Here is a 24,611-nt window from a genome sequence, read left to right as displayed (position 1 = left end):
TCCCTGTGGGCAGGCCTATGCCTCTGTCCCGGTGGGCTTGTTCTCTGAGGATGTACTCGTTCGGGAGCTGCTGCGCACACTTGGGTGCTCTCCTGCTTTCTGCACACCAGTAGGGTGGGCCTCGCTCCTGTGTCAGACGTGTTTGGTAAATCAGAGTCTAACCCTGGCGTCAGCACAGTGAGTGTATTTAATATTTTCAGCGACGAGCCAACACGTGGATTAGGAAGGGGCCGTGGTTGGTATTGTTCAAGTTTGTCTTGGGTGTTGCCCTGGTTCCTGCCTTGCCCGCAGGCTTGGGTTCAGTCACCTGGTTTGAATACAGGGCTGCGCTAGGTGGCTAGGTGCGTGTTGCCTTCTCTCTCTGAATTTGCATAAGAAACCCTGAGGGTAGGGGCTTTTATCCCCATTCCTGGGTGAGGAAGTTTAAGCATAGAGACATCTATAGAACACGCCACTCAAACAACAGCAGAACATACGTTCTCCTTCAGTGCACACGGAACATTCTCTGGGCTGCACTATATGTTAGGAAAACGTGTCAATAAATTTAAAAAGGTTGAAATTTGACCAAGTATGTTCTCCTACCACAATGGAATGAAATTAGATTTTGATTGTTAGATATTATTGATTAATAACAGATGGAAATTTGGAAAATTCACAAGTTGGAAATTAAACAACATACTGCTAAATAATATGCCAAAGAAGAAATCATAAGGGAAATTAGAAATTGTTTTGCAGTGAATGAAAATGAAAACACAATATATCAAAATCACGGGAGGCTGCAAAGGCAGCGCTTTGGAGGGAGGTTTACGTAATAACTGCACGTGCTTGCGTCAGAAAAGAAGAAAGATCTCAGATCAGTAACTTCACTTTTCACCTTAAGAAGCTAGAAAAAGAACAAACTAAACCCAGAGCAAGCAGAAGGAAGGAAATAATAAAGATTACAGAAAAAACAATAGAGAAAAATCAACAAAATAAAAAGTTATTTGGAAAGATGCATAAAATTGACAAACCTTTGGCTGGACTGACTGAGGAGAGGAGCGAGAATGTTCCTGTTAATGAGACGGAGAGTGAGCGTGGGGCAGTCGCTGGAGAGAATGCTGTGGACCGCTGGACGCCAGCAAATAACTAAACAAAAGGTACGTGTTCCCAGAAATACAGAAAGTGCCAAACCTGACTCAAAAATAATAGAAGATCTGAATAGGCTTATAATAAGTAAAGAGGTTGAGTCAACAACCAAAATATTTCCAACAGTGCCAAGCCCAAGGGCAGGTGGCTTCACCGGCGAATTCTGCCTCACATTTGAGGAAGGAATTAACACCAATCTTTCTCAGACTCTTCCAAAAGATAGAAAAGGAGAGAGCACTTCCTATCTCATTCTGTGGTGCTAAGACAACTTCAAAAGAATGAATTTGGAACCTGGCCTTACACCATTTGCAAAAATTTACTCAAAATGAGTCAAAAACCTAAACTCAAGAGCTAAGACTATAAGACTCTTAGAAGGAAACATTGGTGTAAATCTTTATAACCTTGGGTTAGGTAGTGATGTCTTACATATGATCCTAAAAATACAAGTAACAAAAGAAAAGCTAATAAAATAGGCTTTACCAAAATATAAAACTTAAGTGCATCAATGGACATTATCAAGAAAGTAAAAAGTCCACAGAGTGGGAGAGAATATTTGCAGATCATGTAACTGATAAAGGTTAGAATCCATGCATTTGATCAGGGTCTAGAATATATAATTCTCACAACTCAACATCAAAAAGGTAACCTGATTTAAAAAACAAAGGACTGAAATAGACATTTCTGCCAAGAAGGCACACAAATGGCCCATAAAGACATGGAAAGACACTCAGCATCGTAATCACTAGGAAGTGCAGAGCAGAACCACAGTGAGGCCCCCTCACACTCATACAGACGACTGTCACTCAAGAGAAAGGAAAACGGAACAGAAAGCACGTGTTAGCGTGGATGTGGAGACGTGGCGCAGCTACTGTGGAGGCGGTGAGGCGGCCCTCGAGTTAACCAGAGCCCACGTGAACCCGTGCCTCCCCACCTCTGGGTGCGCACCGGGAGGAACGGAAGGAGGGACTTGAACAGGTGCTGTGCACTGTCGCTCATGCTGGGTTCATAGCAGCCAGAAAGTGGAAGCAACCCCCAAACATCCACCGAGATAAAGGGATAAATAAAATGTGGTGGAATCATATTCAGACTTAAAAAGGAAAGAAGTTCTGACACCTGCCACAATGTGGATGCACCTTGAGCCGGTCGCAGGCAGACTCTGATTCCATTCCCACGTGGCCTAGGTCTCTCTGCTCAGTGACTTGGTGTGTTTCTGTCACCCTTGGCCTCGTGATGGAGGGAAAGCTCTCCCGCCCCCTTTCCTTGGCCCCTCACCTGTTACGGCCCCTTCTTCTTTCTCCTCCACGTCCAGGGAGGGCTCTAGCAGCTTTCGGTGTTATCTGGGCCTTGACAACAGGAAGCCGGAGGGGCAGATATTCCAAGCTGTGAGGTACATTCCGAGTGTCTGTTTCTAAGAAATTTATTAAACTTGGTAAATTACCCACCGAGTGGTGAAGTGAGCAGCAGCGGTCCGCTGCAGTGGCTCAGGAAATGGGTTTTCTCGGGTGCTCCACTCGCCGAGCTGCATTTCCTGCACTGGAGCTGCTCTAGCAGACATGACGGTGAGGGTATCAGCACAGCTGCTGCTGCTATGCTGCTGCAAGGAGTGGGGAGCAGACAGCGGGCGTGGGGTGCACGCCTGCCCACCGCCCCCTGCACTGGCCCTTCCCCACGCAGCCCGCTCCCTGCCAGCCCCTCTAGGGAGTGGAGGTCACCTGTCCTGTTGGCCTCCCCTGCCTGTGGCTGTCTCCGCGGTTGGTCCTTCTGTCCTCCGTGGACTTTTAGAAAATGAAGTAAGGGTTCATAATCACCAAAAACCTTTATTTTCTACAATCTATTCAGAACCTTCTGAATATTTTTTTCTGAATTTTTGGGGACCAGAATCTTTCAAATGTTATTGAACATCCACAACTGCTCCCTGCCCTTGCCCAAGACTTAGTTCACAACAGCTTTCGGGTATGTGGATGAGACGCCATTTGTCGATGTCCAGCGAGATGTAGAACTGCCACGTGGGTATCGGTGCCCCTGACGTGTCCTTTTCCTCCAAACTGGGTGCACGTGGAAACCAGGTCTTAAGGAGAGGAGAGTCCATAGGGTTTCTAAAGCGGGTGGTGGGCTGGCCCCTCCCCCAGTGCCTTCTGCTCTGTACCCCTCCCCCACTCCCAGCCCATGCCAGAGAGAGAGCTGCCTGGTCCCGTGGCTCCCGAGGCTCATCCCACCAGCCCCGGGTGGCTCTTGATGCATGTTCCTCTGGTTGGGTTTTGCTCCATGCAGAAATCTGCAGTCCCCTGGTCTCTCCTTTAACCTGTGTGGCTTTGCTGTGCACTGTCTGCTGTTTCCCTCACTGTGATGTGACGCCCTGGTCAAGGGCCACTTTCTTTATGACCTTTGAGGATGCCTCTTCCGGGGAGCCTTCCCCTGCCCTACTCGGGAGCAGCTTCCTCGTCCTAAGACTCACAGCTTTTCCTGTCTGACCTTTTTTTCTTGGCTCTTGGGGCCAGAGCCTTCTGTTACTAAATAAACTGCAGAGTTCATTGTCACCGGGAACACCCCTCAGCAGTCCATAAGAAGGTATCCTGGCAGACACTCAAATTGATCAACAAAAATTACTTAAAGATTAAAAGGAGCTTCTGCTAAATGTCAGGGAATATATTAGTTTTTTTACAAGGTGCTTTTTCCCAAAGAATTTTGAGAAGCAAATGTTGGTCGTCTTGGTTATAGTCCTGCCGCTAGCAAGTGGCAGAGTCCAGGTTTGAGCCACGTCTGTCCCAGGCTTGGCTGACATTCAGTGCTCACTCCTCGTCCCTGCCGCAGGAATCAAGGTGCAGTTGGCTGTCCAGCTGCGTTTGGAATCTCTTGACAACCTGCCCCGTGCTGGCCCACCCCAGCCCAGCCACCTTGGGCTCCTCTGCTGACTCACCTGCCGAGGGGGCACTGTCAGACCTTCGGGGAGAGTCATACCCCCTGCCCGGGGGTGTTCGCCTGGCACCTCTGAGTGTTGTGTAAGCAGAGAAGTGCTCCAGCGATTCCGACAAGCACGAACCTTGCCTTCTAAAGGTCATTTCTGTCTTAGTCAGTTCTTAAAGTTCAAGAGGAAATAAACTGCTTAGAGCTGGCATTTCTCAAGTCAAGTGTCAGCGCTCCCAGCCCCCAAGCCTGGGGTGAGGAGGAAGTGAGATTAATAAAGGAGTTGCCGTGTTGACACAGTGATCGGTGAGCAGATGCCTCCCTCCACTCAGCTCTCACTAAAAAACAATGAAAGAGGAGCTAATTTTAAAATCTCATTTTCCCCTTTGATTTTTGTTATTCAGTGTGGGACATAATTTGGAGATTTCTTTCTGTTAGCAGAGTGATAGCATTGAGTCTTCAGCCTGGTCACCTGGGATGTCACAGCAGAGAGATAGCTCATGACCCCCCTCCCCGGGAGCCCCCGTGCCTTGCACACCTGATTGAGGGGGTTGTGGGCTCCCTCCACGGGTGACGGCAGAGTCCCCATGAGGGAGCCACACCTAACTGGGCACTGACTGCTGGTGCTTTGGTTGAGGACAGCAAAATCAATGGGAAAATAAACAGGCCGAATGGGCTATATTAATCAGGCAGCGCCACAACCGCTGGAAGGATTATGTTGAGCACAGGTGTCGATCGAAGGCTGAGCTGAGCGCAGGCGGTTGGCTCTGTTGGGCCGCGTGCTGCCATCGATTGCCGCGGCGCTGGAACCTCAGCGTCAGAGCTGCTAATTGGGCTATCGGGTGATTCCAAAGAGAGACGTCGGTGAGATTATTCTGTCTCATCTCTTAACTGCTTGTCCGATTTGATGCACGATCTCAATTAAACCCTGTGTCTGAGCCCCTCGCTCCTCTGCTTTGCTGGCCTGGCTGCGAGGCTCTCATGCGGGCGCCAAGGGGACACTGGCCAGAGCCCAGCCCTGTGCTGGTGCCGTGACCCCTCTGGGCGGCTGCTGAAGTCCCTGCTCCAGCATTCTAGTGAGCTCACCCCTCCCCACACACACATGCACTTCCGGACACACATACTCTTGCTGACACACACACTCTTGTTCACACTCACACACTGGCACACGGGGCCATGTGGTCCTGCCTCCCCCCACTCCATGTCACCTTGGCCAGATTTGGGAGTCCCCAGCCCTGCCACCAGCCTCTCCTGCCCACCATGGACAGACCTTGCCCGGTCCTCGCTGTGCCGTCCGTGCAGTGGCTGCCCCAACCCAGGGCCATCTCAGACGTCCCCTCTGCTCCCAGGGGCCCCTGAAGCCCACACTCCCCATAGGTGGTTTCCTCCACCTGAGGTGTGTTGGGAAGTTTCCTGGCTCACATGATGGTGTGTTTAAGATTTGAGAAACTTCAATAGAGTGGAGTTGATGCACGGACACACTGTGTGCGAAGGAAAGGTGTCAAAACAGGAGAACTTACAAAAAGAAAAACGAGAGACTGAAAAACAAAAAGCAGAGAACAAGCTCCTGAGAACACCTGATATGGGGTAGGGGGAGGCAGGACCACACGGCCACGTGTGCCAGCGTGTGAGTGTGAACAAGAGTGTGTGTGTCAGCAAGTGTATGTGTGTCCGGAAGTGCATGTGTCAGGGAGTGGGGGGCGGGTGAGCTCACTAGAATGCTGGAGCAGGGACTTCAGCAGCTGCCCCAGAGGGTCACGGCACAAGCACAGGGCTGGGCTCCCATTTTTTTTCCTGAAAGCCGCAGCTGGAGGGTGCCTGGTGGTGGTTGAGTAAGCCATGAGGGGCGACTCGCCCTCTGATCTCTGCCCTCCTCGGTTCCTGGGTCCCGGGTTTGGGGGTGAACTTACTGTCTTGCAGATGCCTGGCACCTTCCCCTGGAGGCAGCCCCACCCAGTAATTATAGGCTGGTAGCTGCTCAGTGAAATTGGATTATCCATTATGGTTGGGATTGAATTGAAATCGCAAAGGGCAATTTTCCTTCTCACATTTCAAGGTCAGATGTGAGTATTTACTGTGTGGCCTCTGTTTATCTGGGAATGCAAATTGAATTTGGTGATTTGGATTGATGAGCTGTTGGGAACAGAGAGCTAGTCAGAGGCAAAGCTCTGGAGGAGGGAGGGAGCTGGGCCGGACCGTGGCCCCAGAGCTGCCCCCTCGGCCGCCCCTGTGATTGGTAATTATTTCAGTCTTTGCTTTTCTCATTCTCTGGTTTTGTTTCCGCTGTTTGGATTTTTTTTTTTTTTTCAGAGAAATGTGTAATGACACCTGGAGGCATTTAAGATTGGAATTAGATGGCGTAAATAAAGGCAGCTGAGTGCCACACTGAGTCTGGGTGTCCCGGGGCGATGGGGGAGCTGCTCCCTCTTGGGGAATCAGTCCCTTTCGGGTCTGCACCTGGCACACGGTGGGCAGGAGCAGAGAGGAGTGGCTGCCCATCTCTGCCACCTCCGAGTGCCCACCTGTGCCTTCGCCATGTAGTCAGTGCCTTCCTAGGGGCCAGGGCTCCGGGTTTAATGTGAGACGGGGCTGGTCACTTCCTGCGGGATGACCCTGGTGAGCCTTGTCACCCATGTGACCTGTCCCTGCGGGTTCTCGTGGAGATGAAGTAGGATTATGTACATAGGAGCTTTCTTTCAATTGGAAAGCTCTGTGCAGACATGCTCAGGACATAACTTTTGAGTTCGGGCTGTTAGGGAGGCCCTGGCCACCAACCTCCTTGCTTTCTTTAGTCCTGTTACATTCATAGAAATAAATTGTGATGTGTGTCTCAGGCGGCTCTTAGGGAGGTCTCTCCAGGTGCAGCCACAGCTCCGCTGCCCTAGCTGGTCACAGATGGTGGACCCCACATCAAGGCAGCATGTGGGACGGGGATCGATGCTCATGAAGTACTTGCTCGTGTGCTGTGCACGGTACATACTCGTCTTACTAAGTTCCCGTAGCCCCATCTGGTCGGGTTGGTGTCGGTGAGGGCGTGGAGGGGCAGAGAGCTCAGCCAGGTGCTCAGAGCCACCTGAGCAGGCGCTGCAGGGTCTGTTCCCGTGGGCGCGGGATCCCCTTGGCCCAGTGGATCCCAAGGCCTGTTTCCTTCCCCCCACAACAGCTGTGGATTCCCCTCTGGGGAGTGCCCCAGGGCTTGCAGCGCTCCTGCCTCTGCTGAGCTGGCCCCCAGGCGTGACTGAGGCTCCCATGGCAAGAGGGGTCCCTTTCCCTGAGTTCTCTCTTGGCTGGGAGGCAGAAGTCGAAGCCTTCTGGGAGAGCGTTTCTGAAACCAGTTTGTGTTCCATCTAAAATGTTACCACCCCCGTTGCCAAGTTGCCATGTGGCTCCCCGCCAGGCCCCCGTAAATACGGCTCTGCAAGCATTTGCAGAGAACCTGTACATGTGGCTTGGGGGCTGTCCTGGCAGACTGTATCCCCTTTCAGAATCAGCAGATTCTTCCAGAGCAGGGCAGGGCAGGCTCTCCTCAGCGGGCCCCAGCCGTCTGTGGGGCGGATCCTCCCTCTGCTCCCCCAGGCTCCAGGGCCTGCGCGGGGTCCTCTGCCACCTGCTCCCTGGAGCCCGCAGAGTGCTGCCTGCCCTTCTCCCCGTGTGCTGGCTTCACACCTCCAGCTGCACGTTGGCTGTGCCCGATGGGTCACAAACCTCTCCGACACCTGGCTGGGACCTGCTGTCACTGCTACCCCTTCCTGAAGGTGCAGGCACCCTCCCTGGGCACACTAGGGGCAGCCGGGCATCCTGTGAGCAGCTACAGGGATCAGCCTTTGCAGTTACACTTCATACATTGGCTGGGCACCCTCATGACCTGTGACAAGAGTGCCTTGTTGAAAACCTGCTCTGTGCCAGCACCTGGGTGTAGAGTGGGGAGTACGACAGACAGACAGACCTGCCTGGAGGACTGCGGTGGGGGGAGCTGGCCTGGCACAGGTGCACGCTGTTGTCACAGTCCTGGCACGGAGGGAGAGGACAGGCCGTGAGGAGTGAGAAAGGTGACTTAATCCAACAGGATGGGAGGGAAGGGGGTCTGACCATGCCTGGGGCGTGTGGAAGAGCTCTTAGGTCAGTCTACAGTGTGGCCCGAGCCTGAGGTGACAAGCGTGTGGCCGTCTGTGGAGTGGGAAGGAGCGTGGTGCGGCTGCAGCAGGGTGCGCTGGGGAGTGGCTGCTGGGCTGTGGGTGGGTGCAAGCGAGGCGAAGCTGGGCCTGGCCTCGGGGTCGCTGTCCTGAGAACGCACAGCCAGAAGTCGGCAGAGGGAAGCGCAGGTGGGTGAGTTTACCTCCTCAGATGGATTTGGGGGCCGGGAGGACACGGGCTTGTGTTTGCTTTATGGAGGGGTGAACAGGGCTATGCAGGGCACAGGCGGCAATAGGTGGCCTCGGACCGGGTGGGTGGTGCAGGTGGGGGGAAGCCCTGGCTCCAGGAGCATGTGGAGGGTCTGCACGGGGCCTGCGTGCAGTGGGAGGGCCTGGGAGGGGCCTGGGTTCTGGCACAAGTGGCCAGGCAGGTGAGGGTAGAATTCAGGCACTGGGAGCGTCCCTGGTTTGTCCTCATTTCTGAGCCCACCTTGGCTCCCTCCAGCTCCTGACTGTCCCACATGCTGACTGGGGTTGGTTTCGTTGTCTCGAGATCCCCATCCCAACGCTGGTCCAGGCAGGTCCTTCCCTGCCTGTGCTCCAGGATTCTGCAGAAGGTCTTTCCTTCTCAGGTGCCCCTGTGTGGCCTGTGGGCCTTGCGCCTCCCTTTCTGTGGTCTCTTGTCCAATTCCTGTGGAAACGCCCTTGTCAGGTGCCAAAACTGGTGCCACAGGGAGCACAGCGGCCTTGGGGGTAAGGACAGGCCTCTGCGATGCCCTCAGCCTGGGTGTGGCAGAGCCTCCCGAGGGCTGGCGGGTGCGGGGCGGGGAGGGGTGGGGCGGGGTGGGGAGGGAGAGGCTCCAGGCCTCTGAGTCCTGCTGCTGGCCACACTCAGGCAGGCCAAGGAGGCTCTAACAGCCATGTGCTTCTCTGTGCTCAGCTTTGTGACCTTTTTAGTCTTTGTTGAAAAATATTTTGGAAACTGAAGCCTTTCTTGGCCACAGCTGGTGAAAAGGATCCAAGCTTTGGCTGATAGGTCCCACCTGGTGGCACAGGGGGAGCCCTGTGTGGGCCTCACTGTGTTCTCTCGGACATTTGGCTACCATATCTGCTTGTGGCTTATCCTCCGGGCCATACTTGCAGAAATAAAGCCCAGCTGTACGAGGGAGTTCAAGGATGTGGGATCTGGCACCAGTGATGCCAGCCTTCTCAGTTCAGACCTCTAAGAGTAAAGGTGCTCTTAAGGATTTTGCAAAAATTTGAGTAAAATTATTATTTTCCTAGTTTCAGCAAAAGTGTAATTACTAAAAAACACCTGCACATGCAGTTGTATTTATATCTTGGCCCACTGGAGGCCACCAGTGGGTTCACGCATGTGTCAGGTTAGTATTTTGGGGCAGTCGTTACAAATAAAGCTTTTGTATAATCCTGTGCTTGTGTGCGAACATCTTGCCCAAGTGTCACTGGGTAGAAGTTTGTCTTCATTCGGGCTCCTATAACAAATGCACCGTAGACTGGGATCTTAACAAACGTTATTTCTCACAGTTCTGGAGCTGAGAAGTCCACGACCACAGCCCCTGGGTCTGAGGAGGGGTCCCCTGGTTTGCAGATGGCGGAGGGAGAGAGAGGAAGCAGGTTCTGGTGCCTCTTTAGAAGACACGCCCTTGGGAGGACTGCACCCCCCATGGCCCAGGCACCTGCAGACACCCTCACACTGGGGTTTAGGGTTTCAATGTGTGAATTTAGGGGGACACGAGCATTCAGACCATAGCCAAGGTTGTGCTTAGCTCAGAATTGTCATTTTGGATTTGGGCCTGGGTGTGGCTGTCGAGGCACATTTATACCCTATGTGTTTGTGTGCCTGGCATCGTGACGTGGGTGCAAAGCCCTTCCTCACACCATCCTGAGTGTCGAGTGAAAGCTCCAGAGAGGGTGACTGCTCTTTCTAAGGTGTGTGGCACCAGCCTGTCCTGGTCTCCAGCATTGGTGGCTTGTGTGCTGGACCTCAGAGCCAGTCTGTCGTGGCTGTGCCACAGGCGGGTTTCTGCACCACAGGGCCCCTGTCGTTTCTGGAGAGAGTCCTGTGGTATTTATCTGTACAGATGCTCCTCCCTGGCCTTGGTGAGCGCTCGGGGCGGCGGGTGGGAGTGGGGAGAAGACAGACACAGAGCACGTTGGATGCGGGGGTCACGCGAGGGAAGAGCCGGATCGGCAGTGTCTCGAGGAAGGTCGTTAAAATGTCTCCTGCCGCTTCAGAACATATTATATCCTTTCATTGTTCCTTGAAAGTAGATATTCTTAGGCTGGTAGTTTTCTGATGAAGATTACATTAAAGTGGAGGGCAGTGGCCTGTCACAGTGCAGAGCTGGTGTCTCAAAAGCCAGGCCTTGTTTCCTCAGCAGCTGTGGCTCAGAAAGCACTGATCGATAAACATGCCCCGCTTCTCCTTTAAGAACTAAGAACTTCATTCTGAGCTCCCAAAGGTTCACAGAAATGCCAGTGACCTCAGAGTTCAACTTGAGCATGGAACTAGAGGCTTAATTTTTTATGAGTTTTCTCTACTTCAGAAGAAAGGCTGAGATTGAATGGTGAGAACATCCCTGGCAGAGAGAAACCAGCGGCCTGGCGTGCAGGGGCTGGGGCTGGCGCTCTGGAACTCGGTCCCCCGGTGCTGGTGAACCGCGGCAAGGTCCCCTGTGGGGTCTGTGGGGAGGTGGCAGAAGCCCCCCTGACCTGAGCGTGTGCTCGCACCCTCTGCGTACAGCGTGGGGAGGGCTGTGTGCCACAGCAGCTTGAGAAGCCACCGGAAGGCTGCACCGCTGTGGAAGGAGGCCCTTCCACTGGGGCAGTGCGTGGTTCCCTCTCAGCTCTCCAGGGCTTCGCTGTTACGGCCACTCCCTGCATGCTCAGGACCGTGCCCTGAGCTGGACATCGTCTTGAGTGAGTGCATGCTCTGCCCGGGGTCCCGGCCTTCTTACCCCAGCACAGCCCTGTCTGCTGCTCTCTCTGCAGCAGAGCAAACATCCTGAACGGTTGTGCGCCCTTTGCACAGGCGCTTCCGACCCCAGAAATCTTCTCTGATCCTGCCCTCTCCTCGGCTTCCCAGGAGCCCCTCCCTGCCAGTCTTGCTCCGGCTCCTCCCTGCCTTATGACCTCCCATGAGGGCTCTTGATGTCAGAAAGCTTATGTTTGTTTGCTTTGCTCTGTCTTCTGCCCACTGCAGTCACCAAGTTGTCATCTTTCAACTCCAAACCCCCTTTTCTGTGCTCGGTTTGCAGTGCTGGGTTCGGCAGTCCTCATGGCTGCTCTGCCAGCCGGGCCTCTGGCAGCACTGCCGTAGGGGCCTGAGGGAGAGACCCAGGGCGAGGCTGCAGGGGACACAGGGCCTGCCCCTTCCTTTCCTGTGGGGTGCTTCAGCGATACCACCTCCCTCCCCGGCAGCTGCAGAACCCAGTCTGCAGCTTCTGCGGCTCCGGCAGGCTGTGCCCTGTCTTCAGAGGTCTGGGTCCAGGCCCTGCAGGGGTCCCCCCAGCTCAGACACCAGCAGAGCCTCCCCTCAAAGGCCCAGGTTTCTGTTCCCCGTGGTCTTCCTCTGAGTTTCTGAATTTTAATTATTTCAACCTCTTCCCTTTGTTCCCACAGCCCAAGTAATGGTAGCTACTTTCTGAAGTTGCTGCCCAGTTGATTCCTTAGGGTTCTGTTTCCTCCCCTTTCCGTTTCCTAGTTGGCAGCTTTACACCTGGTCACCTGAGCTTCACGTTGACCCTTCTCTGTGCATGTGGTTCCTTTGCCTGAGTTTTCCCCCCGGTGTGAGGAAGGCCCTGGGAAGTCTCGCTGGGGCGCTGACGCTGCTGTTTCTCTGGTGCCTGGAACAGTTCACAGCTGGACCGTGTGCGTGTTCCGTCGTGGAATGGGTTGGGTGGGTGAGCGCTGGTCAGTCTGGATCACTGACACTCTGAGCAAGGCTGTGCAGAGAGTTCATTCTCTGTTATGTGCTGAAGTTGGGTTTCTAAATCTAGTTTTGTCTTTTAGAAAATGGGTTTCCAGTTACACGTCAGCCCTGGGGACGTGGCCCCAGTCTATGCAGGGCCCACCTATGCTCAGCCCTCAGGTGGGCTTTTCTCAGCTGTCCCCATGCTGTCCTGTCTGCTGTCCAAGGTCTCCTCTAGGAACCTGGGTTCCTCTGGCTTCATTTCTTCCTGTCCTTACTTCAGTATTTTGCCCTTGGGAGAGAATAGGTTTCCTTGATAACCAACCTGTGAGTAGTGTGTCCAGCCTGGGCACGGCCCAGCTTCCTTAGAGGCTCTGTCTTCTCTCTGCAGGTGCTGCCGGACATACCCCACGTTACATCCTGTCCCTCAGGCCCGGGCTGGGATCTGAGCTCTCAGTGCCTGCTCTCTTGCCCCCCACCCTCAGGGGCCGAGGCTCAGGCTGAGGCCAGCTTCCTGGTGCCCACTGTTGGCGCCTGCTCTGTTGCACTGAGCCAGGTCCTCCAAGCCGCAGAGGTTTGGGCTCTGAGAAGGTAGCATCGCGTGGCGTGTCTTTATTTGTACCTGCTCTTGGTGAGGAGGGCTCCAGCCCCAAGTGTGACCCCCACATGGATATGAGGGCATCATCACCCCAGATGCAGGGTTTGGGATTTGCTTGTCTCCCTTCAGGTTGCTCCAAACTGTCTTGTGCCGAGGGCAGCCTCCCAGCAACCCTCAGCTGGTCTGTGCCTTTGCGTGCCCAACGTCACAACAGAGCACAGGGAACGGTGTCGTTCTTCTAATTAAATTACCCTTGCTGGAGCTGTGATTTAAAGTGCTGCAAACTTCCCCACCTGAGTTCAGTGATTCAAGAGTCTATTTCACAGTCCTTGATTATTAAATTGGCCTATGAATAGTTTTAAATTGAACTGGAATTCAGAATAGCCTCTCAATGTGTCTATTTCCATGAATGTTTGTACTTGTTTTTTACTTTATGTGTTTGGTTGTGGAGCACCTATAGGTGGCAGGTGGCAGTCAGCCAGTTCTGCATTGCGATTAGATACTAGTGTAAGGTGGTTAATCCGTTAGGAAAAACTCAGAACTGTTTCCTTCTGCACTCACACCACAGCATTCAGCACGGAAGACTTCTGTGAACAAATGTGTGGGTTTCCCCAGCCACTCAGCAGGCAGGCAGCTCTGCAGCAAGCACTAGCTGGGCATGTGCCAGTGTGATTCGACATGTCCACCTGCACCCAGGGTCAGGTCAGACACCCCAGGGTGAGGGCTCTGTCCCCTGCCCGAGCCTCCCTAGGTCTGATGCCAGTCGCAGGCCCCAGGCTGTTTTGCTTGTGCTTCTTACTGATCAGTCTTAAATCGGGGTTCCTACAACCTCCACGTGGGTTCAGTTAATTTGCTAGAGCAGCTTACAGAACTCAGGGAAATTTACATTATGTTTACTGGTTTATTATACAGGATGTTACAAAGGATACAGATGAAGAGGTGCGTAGGGCGACGTGTGGGGAAGGGGCGGGGAGCCTCCAAGAACCTCCGCGGGGTGGGGTCAGCTGTCTGGAAGCTCCTGAACCCAGTCCTCTTGAGTTTTTATGGAAGCTTCATTACCTAGGCATGATTGATTAAGCCACTGGTTACTGGTATCAACTTAACCTTCAACCCCTCTTTCCTCCCCAGGAGTTGGGGGTGGGACAGAAAAATCCTAGCTCTCTAGTCCTGCCCAGCTCTTTCTGGTGACCAGCCCCATCCTGAAGTGGCAGCCACCTGTCACTCATTAGGTACAAAAGGACACATCACTTTGGAGAATCTGAGGATTTTAGAAGTTGCATGCCAGGAAAGCGGTGGAAAGCCAAATACATATCCCACCACATCACAGCTACGTTGAAATGAGATGCCAGGGCATGGTTCCAGCATCTGTGGGCTTGTGAGGCTTCTGTGTGGGGCTGGTCCAAGGTGGTCCAGACCAGGGGTCCCAACTGTGCTTGGCTGGACCAGGAGTGCCACCAGGTTCCTTGTAAAGTTCCATAAGTGTTTGATTCATGTTCACTTTCAAGTTATACTTTAACTGTTTAAAGAATTATACTAAATTATAATGAGAAAACCCTGTATTCACTCAAATGTGAAGTAGAAAAAGCCCGGTAGAGACCACTTCCAAAGAAAGCATTATCTGCCATCGCTGTGAACTAAGGTTTTCCTGAAGCTGAGTAATCAAAGTAGGATAGAAACTGTGGATGCCAAGTTTACATTTTCAAAGCAGCTTCATTGTCTGCACCGATCGACACCTCAGTTAAATGTCACAAATGTCACCTTATAACGTAATCCTAATATTCTGCTTATATTTTATTTTTTTTGATATTTAGTTAAGATTTCTGTTGGAAAGAGGTTTCTGCTACTTAAAAAAATCGGGTGAACGTCGTGTTTTCTACTCTTATCTGTAACGCACCGTGCTCCCTGCCCTTGTCTGCGTGTCTGTCCTCCCTGCCCCGGCCGGGTCCTGTCCTGGGCACACTCTCGGGGAGCGGCGGTGTTGGGTCTGGGGTTTGAGCATCATGGGAAGCCACTTAGTCTGGATATTTATGGTCAGTGTTGGGGTCAGGCTGGGTGGCGCCTGGCTCTGGGCATGTGCAGGGAGAGCAGGGTCAGGAGGTGGCACTGGGGCCAGTGATTGAGGCACTTTACTGCCAGGCCATAGTTAGGAGGTTCGCCTGTGACTGGTTGGGAGCCACTAGAGGCTTCTAAATTCGAGCGACCTGACCTTCTCTGTGGTCTGAAGAGACAGCTGGATACCCGGTGGTGGAGGACGGGCTGAGTGAGAGCTGTTGAGAGGCCATTGTGGTTACTTAGGTGAGAGGTAACCACCTCCTGAACAGGCTGTGGGGAACGTAGAGGGAAAAGGGGATGTTTTTGTTTCTGTTTTTTTGAGATGGGGGTCTCGCTCCTGCCCAGGCTGGACTGGAGTGGCACAATCATAGCTCACTGCAGCCCTGAACTCCCAGGCTTGAGTGATTTTTCTGCTTCTGCTTCCCAGGTACCTGGGATTCCAGGCACATGCCACTGCACTTGCCTAATTTTTCTGTTTTTATAGCGTGGGGGTCTTGCTGTGTTGCCCAGGGTGGTCTCAATCTCTTGGCCTCAAGTGATCCTCCTGCCTCAGCCTCCTGAAGTGCTGGGATTACACGTGTGAGCCACCTTGCCTGGCCAGGAAAAGGGGACATTTAAAACACAGAATTGAAAGGAGATGGGAGAGGGCTCACCTAAGCCTGGCCTCTCTGGAGTAGTGTGGCAGGAGCCTCTGGCGTCTGCCTCGCAGGAGGCACCATGGGTCCGCAGTGCTCAGTGACCAGCTAGGGTTTCTGCTTTGCAGAGTGTTTTCAGAACAGGCCCCCACTGGGCGCCTCGAACTCGATTCCCCCCATGTTGCACATCTGTGCCGACCGTGATTCAGATGGGAAGTGCTTGCTTTGCAATCTAGCTCATTCAGAAGTCCTGTCTCCCCAAGCACTGCCTTGCTGACAATTTTTTCCATTGTGTGTGGAGTTGAGCATCCCCTCCCCCTGCCTGCTGTGTTCTGGGATCACCCTGGGAGCCTATTTGAAATCTAGAAACTCCTGAAAGGCGTTAAGTAGCTATTCAGGAGTGAGGAAATGACAGTGGGTAGTTGCACGTGCAGCTCTATTTTAGGATGTCCTGGTGGGCTCTCTCGTTGGGCCTGGGTAGGGGGTGGTCACACCAGGCCTCATCACACTGCCCTTTTGCCTTTCCCATACAGTGCTCGGGGGCTGGAGCAGGCCAGGCAGCAGCTCCAGGAGGAGGTCCGCCAGGTCCGTGGTCAGCTGCTGGAGGAGAGGAAGAGGCGTGAGACACACGAGGCGCTGGCTCGAAGACTCCAGAAGCGAGTCCTGCTGCTCACGAAGGTACGGGTTCCAGGAAGGGCAGCCAGGCTGCCCTGCCCACGTCCAGCCTCACCCTCTCCTCTCTGTGCACCCGCCTTCCTCAAGGTCTCTGCCAAGCTACGTGCACTTTCTGGTGGTTTATGCCACAAGCTCACATCAGCACAAGATCCTCACCCCCAGCAGGACAGCGTCTTGGCAGTTTGGTCGGGGGTGCACATCTATCCCAGGTTGCCGAGAGTTCCCCCAGCCCCGGTACCCGTGGCACTCTCAGGGCCTGGTGTGGGTCCTGTGTTTCTCAGTTTCTCTCCGGCATTCCAGCGTCCACGCCTGGCTTGGTGTCATGCCCAGGGTGAGCTTATTGTGCAATCGCTGACCCTCTGCAGGGTCCTGTGTCCCTCTCAGTGCAGCCTCTCCAGACCCGGCGGGCAGGGTGGTCTTTCCCCCTCTGCCACCCAGTGAGTGCACATTAAGCTACAGTGGGTTTTTGGCTCAGGCTTTGGGATGGAGACTGTCACTTGTTTCCAGGTGTGTTGGGCAGCATCTGTTCTTGTTCCCAGTCGGCCGTGGGCTACTCTGTCGCTGAATTCTCTCTAATTGTCCCATGCCTGAAGGGGCTCTGATGTCTGGCTTGATAAGCAGAGGCTCTGGAGCATGAATGGCTTTTGTGAGTGTTGTTTAAAATGATGGCTTGGATGCTGAAATTTCAGAAGATGAGGCAGGAAAAAGCCGAATCTGTCCCCAAATGCTTCCAGGCCAGGGCAGGGTGTCCAGCTGTCCAGCTAATGCTGAGTAGGCAGAGGGGCTGTGTTGCCCGCCCGCCTGTTCTGGGGAAAGATGGTGCCCCTGGGGAGAACCAGGAGTTGTGCCTGACAAATATTTGCCTGTTCTTAATTGTTTTTATGAAAACCTAGGCTTTTTGCTACTGAGACCTCCTGTTTATGGAGCTTTCAGAAAACGAGTCATATTTCAGCTACTAAAAGCTGCTGTTTTGTGGCTTCTCCAGCACGTTCCGTGCCAGCACCATGCTGTGTCTTAAAAGAAAACCTCATGTTTGTCTTGGTGTCACGTGGGGCTTCCTGGGACATGGACTGGGGCCGGCCCCACATGTTGACTCTGAAGCCCTGGCTTTGCAGGTGGACCCCAGAGAGAGAGAATTCCAAAAATGTCCTCACATGGCAGCTCCGTAGGAGTTAGTTCTCTGCTCCTCTGGTGAAGAAGAGAGCCCCATCATGCTGCTCGGTTGGTTACTGAGTTCCTACGTGTGTCTGCTGGTGTGAGCTTCCAGACGAGGTGTGTGAGGCATGGGCAGCACAGACATGTGGGCACAGCCCTCACGGGACTCACACTTCGGGTTGGGGCGTAGCAGCCAGCAAGCGCCCACTTGCCAGCCCGACGGGAGCAAGCACAGGCTAGCCTGAGGGGATTGTCTCAGGAGGTGCTGTTTAAGCAAAGACCTGAGGATTCACTGTTTGTGGAAGTGTATGTGGAGAGTTTGGCCTTTTTTTGTACAGAACTGAGACTGGGGGAGTGGAAGGATGTTGTCATGAAGGTGCTGCTGGTGACAGCGTCCAACCTGTGGAGCCAGGGAAGGACAGGGCTTGGTCAGCAGGTCTGCCTGTGGGTGCAGCTTGTGGCCCGAGCCTGAGGAAACCTCGATGGCTGGTAGAGGCGCTTGGGCCTGGCCATCAGATGGAGGAGTCAGGCTGTGCTGGGGTGGGGGCAGGACAGCAGGACACCTTAACTTGACCTCTGGGTGTGGGATGGGCTTGTGCTGTGGTCCTGTCACTTGGGACTCTCAGAGCTTCCAGAGGGTGGAGAAGAACAGGAGGGCCTGGCCTTTCTCTGGGATCGCAGAGATGCCGGCAAGTCCCTCTGGGTCTCTGCTTTGCCATCTGCAGAACAGACAGCTCAGGTTGGGTGACCTGGGGTCCCTTCAGGTGTGTCTGCAGTCTTTCCCGCCATGGTGGCGTAGTGCACCAGCCTCATGGATGTTTGTGTGGACGTTGCTCATGCGGCATACAAGACCCACAGAAGACACGGTCTGTTGCCCCCTCCTAGAGGGAGCCCTGGGGAGCTCTGTCCCCAGGAAACAGAGCTGCCCGTGTTCTGGGCGGGCTTGTGCCCACCAGCATGTGAGCTATGAGCATCTCTCAAGTTTGGCCCACGAGCTGGTCAGCTGTGTCCATGGCGGCCTCGGCTGTGCAGCTCTCTTAGGAGGAGAGGCAGCTTCCGGCAGGTCATGCCAGTCCTCTCAGCTGCCATTAAAGAAATAGCATAGCCCGGGTGGCTTATAAACAGCTGACCTTTATTTCTCACTGTTCTGGGGACTGGAAGTCCAAGGTCAGGGCACTGGAAGATTCAGTGTCTGGGGGAAGCCCCCTTCCTGTTCACAGCCAGCACCTTCTCACTGTGTCCTGACATGGCACGGGGCACCAGTCCCACGTGCAAAGGCTCTGCTCCCACTGCCCTGTCACCTCCCAGAGGCCCCTCCTCCTCATACCATCACCTCAGGGGTTAGGGAGTTTTTGGGGGCGGGGCACAGATATTCAGAACATAGCACAAGTCTGTCAGGGGAGTCCAGCATGAGGCTGACGAAGCCAGTTTAGAAGTTTCATGGGTGGTTGTCGGTTTCATTCTGTCCTTCCCCAAGGTCTCATTCCTGAATGAGCCCTCACAGGCCAGAATGGCCCTTGACGGGGCCCAGAGCCCCTCCTGTGCTGGCTGTCTCAGCAACCCCACCCCAGCCAGATCCTGCTGCCTCCACTGACAAGCCAGTGACTCTCTGTCTGTCACATATGTGTGTCTGTGTTTGTGTGTGTGTGTGTGTGTGTGTGTGTGTGTGTGTGCGCCTTTGCGATTTGTTGCTTTTGAGCACCTCTATCCTTTTGATGCTAAGACTCCGCTCCGCTATAAACACTCCAGGCTCGTGTTGTATGTTTCCTGCCTGGTCCCAGCACCAGCCGTTCTCCAGGGATCCCTGCCTCCTTTGCTTGCAGAATGGTGTTAGAAACCAAGATCTGGGCTCCAGATGTGTTTGTTGATAGTTGGGTGCTGTTGATTCGAGGCCTTCTCAGCTAAGAGAGCCAGGAAACATATGTGCGCTAACTCATGTAATTACACGCGTCTGTAAGTGCTTCTCCGTGCATCCCTCTGTGTCTGTTACACTAAACACGAGTTCATGCTGGTGTCCTCAGCTCCAGTGCAGGCCACACGGATCCATCCTGTGTGCTGACTCACACTCCCGCAGCGAGGAGCCCGTCCCCTAGCGCCCACCATCCATTTGCTCAGTGGTTCACTCCTAGCGAAAATGTGTAGCAGTATCAGAATTGGTAGCACCAACTGATGGTTTTTTCAAGCTGCTTATTTTGAAATATGTGTTGATAGGAAGTTGCCAAGGTAGTACAGAGAATCTGCTTGTATGCCTCATACAGTTCCCCCCAGTGGTGACATTTTTGTAACCAAAATGGAAAATCAAAATGAGGAATTTAATACTGGTACCGTATGTATAGTTCTGTGCCTTTTGTCACGTTGGAGACATGTAACCACTGCATAGTCCAGGTACAGAAGCGTCCATCCCCACCTTGTAGAGTCACGTGACCACCACATGGTCCAGGTACAGAAGTGTCATCACCACAGAGGTCTCCCTGTGCTACCCCCGCCCCCAACATCCCCAACTTCTGGCAACTGCTAATTTGTTTTCTATTTGTAAATTTCTGTCATTCAGGAATGTCACATGGATGGGATCTCACGGTATAGAACCTTTGACATTGGCTTTGGACACTAAGCATGATGCCCTTGGGATCCACCCAAGTTGTCCCATGTCAGTAGTTTGTCCATTTTGGCTGCTGAGTAGTGTTCCATGGTGTGGGTGGATCACAGTTTTTTAACTGTTCACCAGTTTTGGGACATTTTCATTGTTTTCAGGTTTTGCTATTGCAAATAAAGCTGCAGCGGTGTGCAGGTTTTTGTATAGAGATGAGTTTTATTTCTCTGGGATAGATAGACACTCAGAAGTGCAGTTGCAGGGTCTCAGGCAGTGACCTTTTGAGCTCAATCTCTGGATCCCAGATCCTTGGCTGTCTACTGGGAGCTGGGGCGGGAGGCTCCTGGGCAGGCGAGGGGTGGAGTTCTCCCCGCAACTCACCTCGTCTTTGCCTGTGGGGACAAGCTTCTCCTTGTGGGGCTGGGCCGCTGGCTGGCTGCCCGGCATCGAGGCCCCACGTTCCTCTTGAGGCAGGAAAGCCTGTCCCTGGGGCAGGTGCGGGTTGGGATACGTTGGGAAGCGTGGTCATTCCCCAGGCTCTGGGGCCACTGGCTTGTCTCGATGCCATGACATCACCACAGACTGATATAGGAACAGTGCAGAGCCTGGAGTTCTAGGCTGGATTCTGGGGACATGGCTGGTCCCATGCTCTGGCAGGTCCCACAGGACTGGGTTCAGGGTGTTGGCTCAGCTGTGGGGCTCTCTTCCAGGGGACACATCTCATCGGGACACGGTCCAGTCCTGCGGTTGTAGTCGGGCACTTCCTTGCTGGCTGCCTTGTCCCTCATCCACGGGACCAGGGTCGGGACACAGTCCAATCCTGTGGCTATAGGCTGACCGCTTCCTTGCTGGCTGCCTGTCTCCCAGAGGAACTGTACCCCTCCTCCTGCTCCTCGTGTGCCCCTGCCCCACAGCAAGGGGGATCGAGACCCTCAGGCTGCAAGTCTGTCTCACTTCTCTATCTGCTGTAGCTGTCTGGGAGCTCATGTGATCAGACTGGCCCAGCGGATAATCCTGGATAACCTCCCTATTTTAAGGTCCTTCACCTGAGTTACATCCATGAGGCCCCTTTGCCCTGTCAAGTAGACACTTCCAGGGCCAGGGGTTGGGGCTGGGAGATGGCATCTGCCCTGGTGGCTGGGCAGGCAGCACAGTGGGCTGGAAGAGGCAGAGGCCATGGCCACACAGGGGTCCAGTCCGCCTGGCCTCACGGAGGGTTGGTCTATGGGAAATCTCTGGGTCTTAGAAGAGAAGTCAGCAATATGAATATTTAAAGGATGCGTCCTATCTCTGAGTCACCGTGTGCATCAGTGTGTTCCTGTGGGCCGGGCTCGGCTTGTGGCTGGTCAATGTGTGAGCCGCCTGCTCTGCTGTTCAGATCGCATCCTAGTGTGTAGTGCCCTGGTGTGATGAGGAACCACTCATGATTCTCATTATCTGGGAGCCCCCACCTTTCCCAAACTGAGCCCCTCGGGCTTCTGTGTGGCTTGTGCACTGCTTCCTTCTCGGGAAGTTTCTGCCATTAAAGTGCATGCCTTGAGCTTCAAGGCAGGAAATTTCCATTCTCCTCTCCTCTGCTTAGCAGGTTAGAAGCCGATGGCACTTTGGAGTCTGAATCAGCCTCACCCCGGCCCACACTGTGCTCACCGTCTTGCTCTGAGTTAGCGAGAGGGTGGTATTGATCGCCTGGCACTGCCTATTTGTACTGACTGTCCCTCCGAGGCGTGCTTGTGCCGGATTGATCCCAATAGCCTGTGCAGCCTCTGGGCCTGGGACACAGGGTCCACCCTGCCAGCGGTGTGATGAAGCTGTTCATTAGGCCGGGCTATGCAGAGGGTGCTGCGTGCTTGGCCGCCAGATGGTTTCTGGAGGTTGATGGAGGAGCTCGGCTCTGGGGCATGCCAGACCCCTCGCTGGCTTGCTTCGGGCGAGCGGTGCTTCCTCTTCAGGGTACCTACCCCCAGAGAGGCTCTGTTGGACCTCGGGGGTTTTCTGGTTATTGGTCTCTCCCTGTCCTTGCTGGGAGGTTCCCACCCATCTGGGGAGGCTGCAGTGCCCCGGCCCGGGATCAGGCGGGTGGTGGAGCTCCTGGCTTCTGCGTCCCATCTATTTGTGTGCTTGACATTTAAGTGTATGGTGCTTGGAATATGCAATTTTATTTTGAGACCCTTATTAAGCGGCTCCAGTCTAAGGATTTAATTGTTACTGATAGCTAAGAGTATAATTACCTTGGTAAAATATCATGACTATTTTAAGCAATTGAAAATTGGCTTCTAGAACTGGGTGAACACAAACCATTTTCGTATTTGAAATGAGCTATTTCTAGCATGCCCCTAATATTCCATAATGTGGTCGCAGAATCTTGTTTATAGAATGTAAGGCTACCTTTTAGCAGGAAATTTTTTTAATGAAATACAAGTCATCCTCCCTCCCCTTCCAGTACCTCATCTCCCGACTCTGGAGTGGATTGTTCTTTGGAGGGACCCCAGTTGTTGGTGAACAGGGTTGTTGGGTGTATAGCTCCGGGCACTTGGTGTGGAGTGGCACTTCACAGGGCAGCTGCCAAGCACGTAGTTGGGTTGTCATGGTGACATCCTGCCCTGTGAAACCCTCAAGTGGGGAAATACATGTATTTCAGAGTTTTAGAAAGTCTGGATTTTGAGCTCTGGGCAAGTGTCTTACATCTGCACCAGCTGGGTGTTACTGTGAGCACGAGAATGTTACCTTCTCTGGAGGTGGGGGTGACAGTAATTAACATTCTCCTCGCCCCTGGTTTTCTCACTTTCTAGGATCTGCTGGCTTCAGTAGACTATCCTCTGTGAATTAGAAAACCCTTCACAAACATTCCTGATGATCCTACAGTTTCCTCAGTTAGTAAATACTGCTGGGCCTAGAGCTGGAGCTGTATGTGGGCCAGGACCTTGGGGTCATGGGGAGCTGTGGGGAGTCATGGGGTGCCATGGGGAGCTGTGGGGTGCCAAAGGGAGGTGTGGGAAGGCGAGGGGAGCCGTGGGGTGCTTAGGGGAGCCGTGGGGTACTGTGGGGAGTCGAGGGGCACCAGGTGGCCATGTTCACAGTGCACAGTTCAGACACTGTGGGTCTGGGGACGGCTGGCTTGCAGAAGGGCTCCTGGCTGCTGCTGTTCAGGATCACATCTGGGGATAGGAGGCAGGAAGTACAGGGATCCCTCGGAGGAGTTCCAGGCCCTTCCTGCTTCCCTCCTGGTTTGTTTCTGCTCAGAGGTGGCTCTTTTGGTGCTGAGCTCTGAGCCTGCCCAGCTGCGAGGGGGCCGTGCCTGAGGAGCAGCCTCCTTAGGCTCTGTCCGCACCTTCTCGAGCCTTCCCACAGAGTCTGGGGTGGAGGAGGATGGTTTTAGCTCAGGGGTCCCTGAGCATGTTCTTCACTGACTCTGCCAGGACCTCCTCCCTTCCCAGGGTCATTCCTGCCCAGGACACTGCGCTGGCATCCCCTGTCCTTTCCTGGCCAAGGAGCTCTGGCTGGACTTTGGTATTTATGTTATTTATGTTATTTATTTTGAATAAATGTTGCTCTTTGTATTCCCTGTATTCACTTGACTGCTTTTAAAAATTGCTCATAATTACTTAGAAACTGCCTATAGATGGGGCTTTCCCGTGGCTGTTTCCTGTCGCGGTGGTTTGTACAGCTGCGCACCAGCTTCCTTGGCTTCAGCGTCTCAGCTGGGCCAGCCGCAGGATGGCCCCGTCTCCAGGGCCGAGGACAAGATGTGTCCATGTTCATTGCCCAACCCCAGCGCCTTTCGTGGAGCCTACCCGCTCGCAGGAAACGTGGCAGGGCTCCCTTTTGTCCATAATGTGAGGAAGGTACACATCAGCTCTCTGGGATTCTCCCAGGTCTGTGGTTTTATGAGATCTAGTCACTTCTCCTCTGCAGGGTGGTGACAGGCCCCTCGTCACCTGGAAAAGTTGAGCTGTGGTTAGGGTGGAGCGGTGGAGGCAGGCTGCCCCTGCGTGCCGAGACCACGGGTGGTTCTGGTTCGAGTGGTGCCGTGTGTCCTGAAGGAACGTGAGCAGGCAATGGGCTTTGTGCCCCAGCAAAGCAGAGAGGGGTGTGGACCCCAGGGACAGAGAGAGCAGAGCCTTGTGGGTGCCTTGCACAGCCTGTACTTCACCCAGCAGGGATTTAGAGATGGGCCCACCTTGCTGGAAAGTTTTTTTTGAATGAGTTATTTTCATCTTTCCTCTAAGATAATATAGTGGAGTCACATGTGATGTATGTTTGTAGTCCTGTAAGGCATGTGAGTAAAGGGGAAATGCAGTAGAATCAGATTATACTTATTTGTTTTGCATTTACACAATGTAGGGAGCTTACACTTTGGAGACCACCCCAATAAGGTTCAACTTCCCCTATGGTTTTTTCAGCAATAGAGGAGGTCGCTGTTTTCTCCAGGTGAGTACCGCTTCTCGTAGTTGGCCTAAGTGTATTTCAAAGCCCTGACCTACCCAAATGCTGTCTTTCGAAGTACTAGAATCCAGCACAGCCTGGAGCGGTGGGACTGGAGCTTGGTGGGGCCAGGTGGGGCCGGGGCTCCCAGGGTCCGGTGACTCTGCTGACTGTTAGCCCGAGAGCTGGGTTGGCGTGGGCAGGTGGACCTGCCATCCTTGTGTGCTTTCGATTTTGACATGTTTTCATGGAAAATGCTGTATGTGCAAAGATAGCCTAAAATATGTATGTATGGTTTAAAGAGTAAAGCAAACTTATATCTCTGTTCCCAGCATAAGAAATAGAAAGCGAGCTCCATGGAGAAACTTCCTGATCTCCTAAACATGGACAG

At 53.5% G+C, this 24,611-nt stretch overlaps 1 protein-coding gene across 6 annotated transcripts in view; it reads left to right on the top strand.

Annotated features, from left to right (window-relative positions):
- Nucleotides 1–24,611, top strand: part of MAD1L1 (mitotic arrest deficient 1 like 1) — a 361,733-nt gene that overhangs the window by 118,225 nt on the left and 218,897 nt on the right. For 5 of the 6 annotated variants that reach the window (XM_045542991.1, XM_045542990.1, XM_045542992.1 and 2 more), the window contains one exon: nucleotides 15,912–16,056. In XM_045542991.1, coding sequence (XP_045398947.1) covers nucleotides 15,912–16,056 — 145 coding nt within the window. Of the gene's footprint in view, nucleotides 1–8,037; nucleotides 8,079–15,911; nucleotides 16,057–24,611 lie in introns of those variants that run through there. The other variant, XM_045542994.1, reaches the window with a different exon arrangement.

Source organism: Lemur catta, chromosome 2, assembly GCF_020740605.2.
Source record: "Lemur catta isolate mLemCat1 chromosome 2, mLemCat1.pri, whole genome shotgun sequence".
Classification (NCBI taxonomy): domain Eukaryota; kingdom Metazoa; phylum Chordata; class Mammalia; order Primates; family Lemuridae; genus Lemur; species Lemur catta.
Note: the sequence above shows the minus strand (reverse complement) of the source record. Positions and strands in the feature narration are given on the sequence as shown.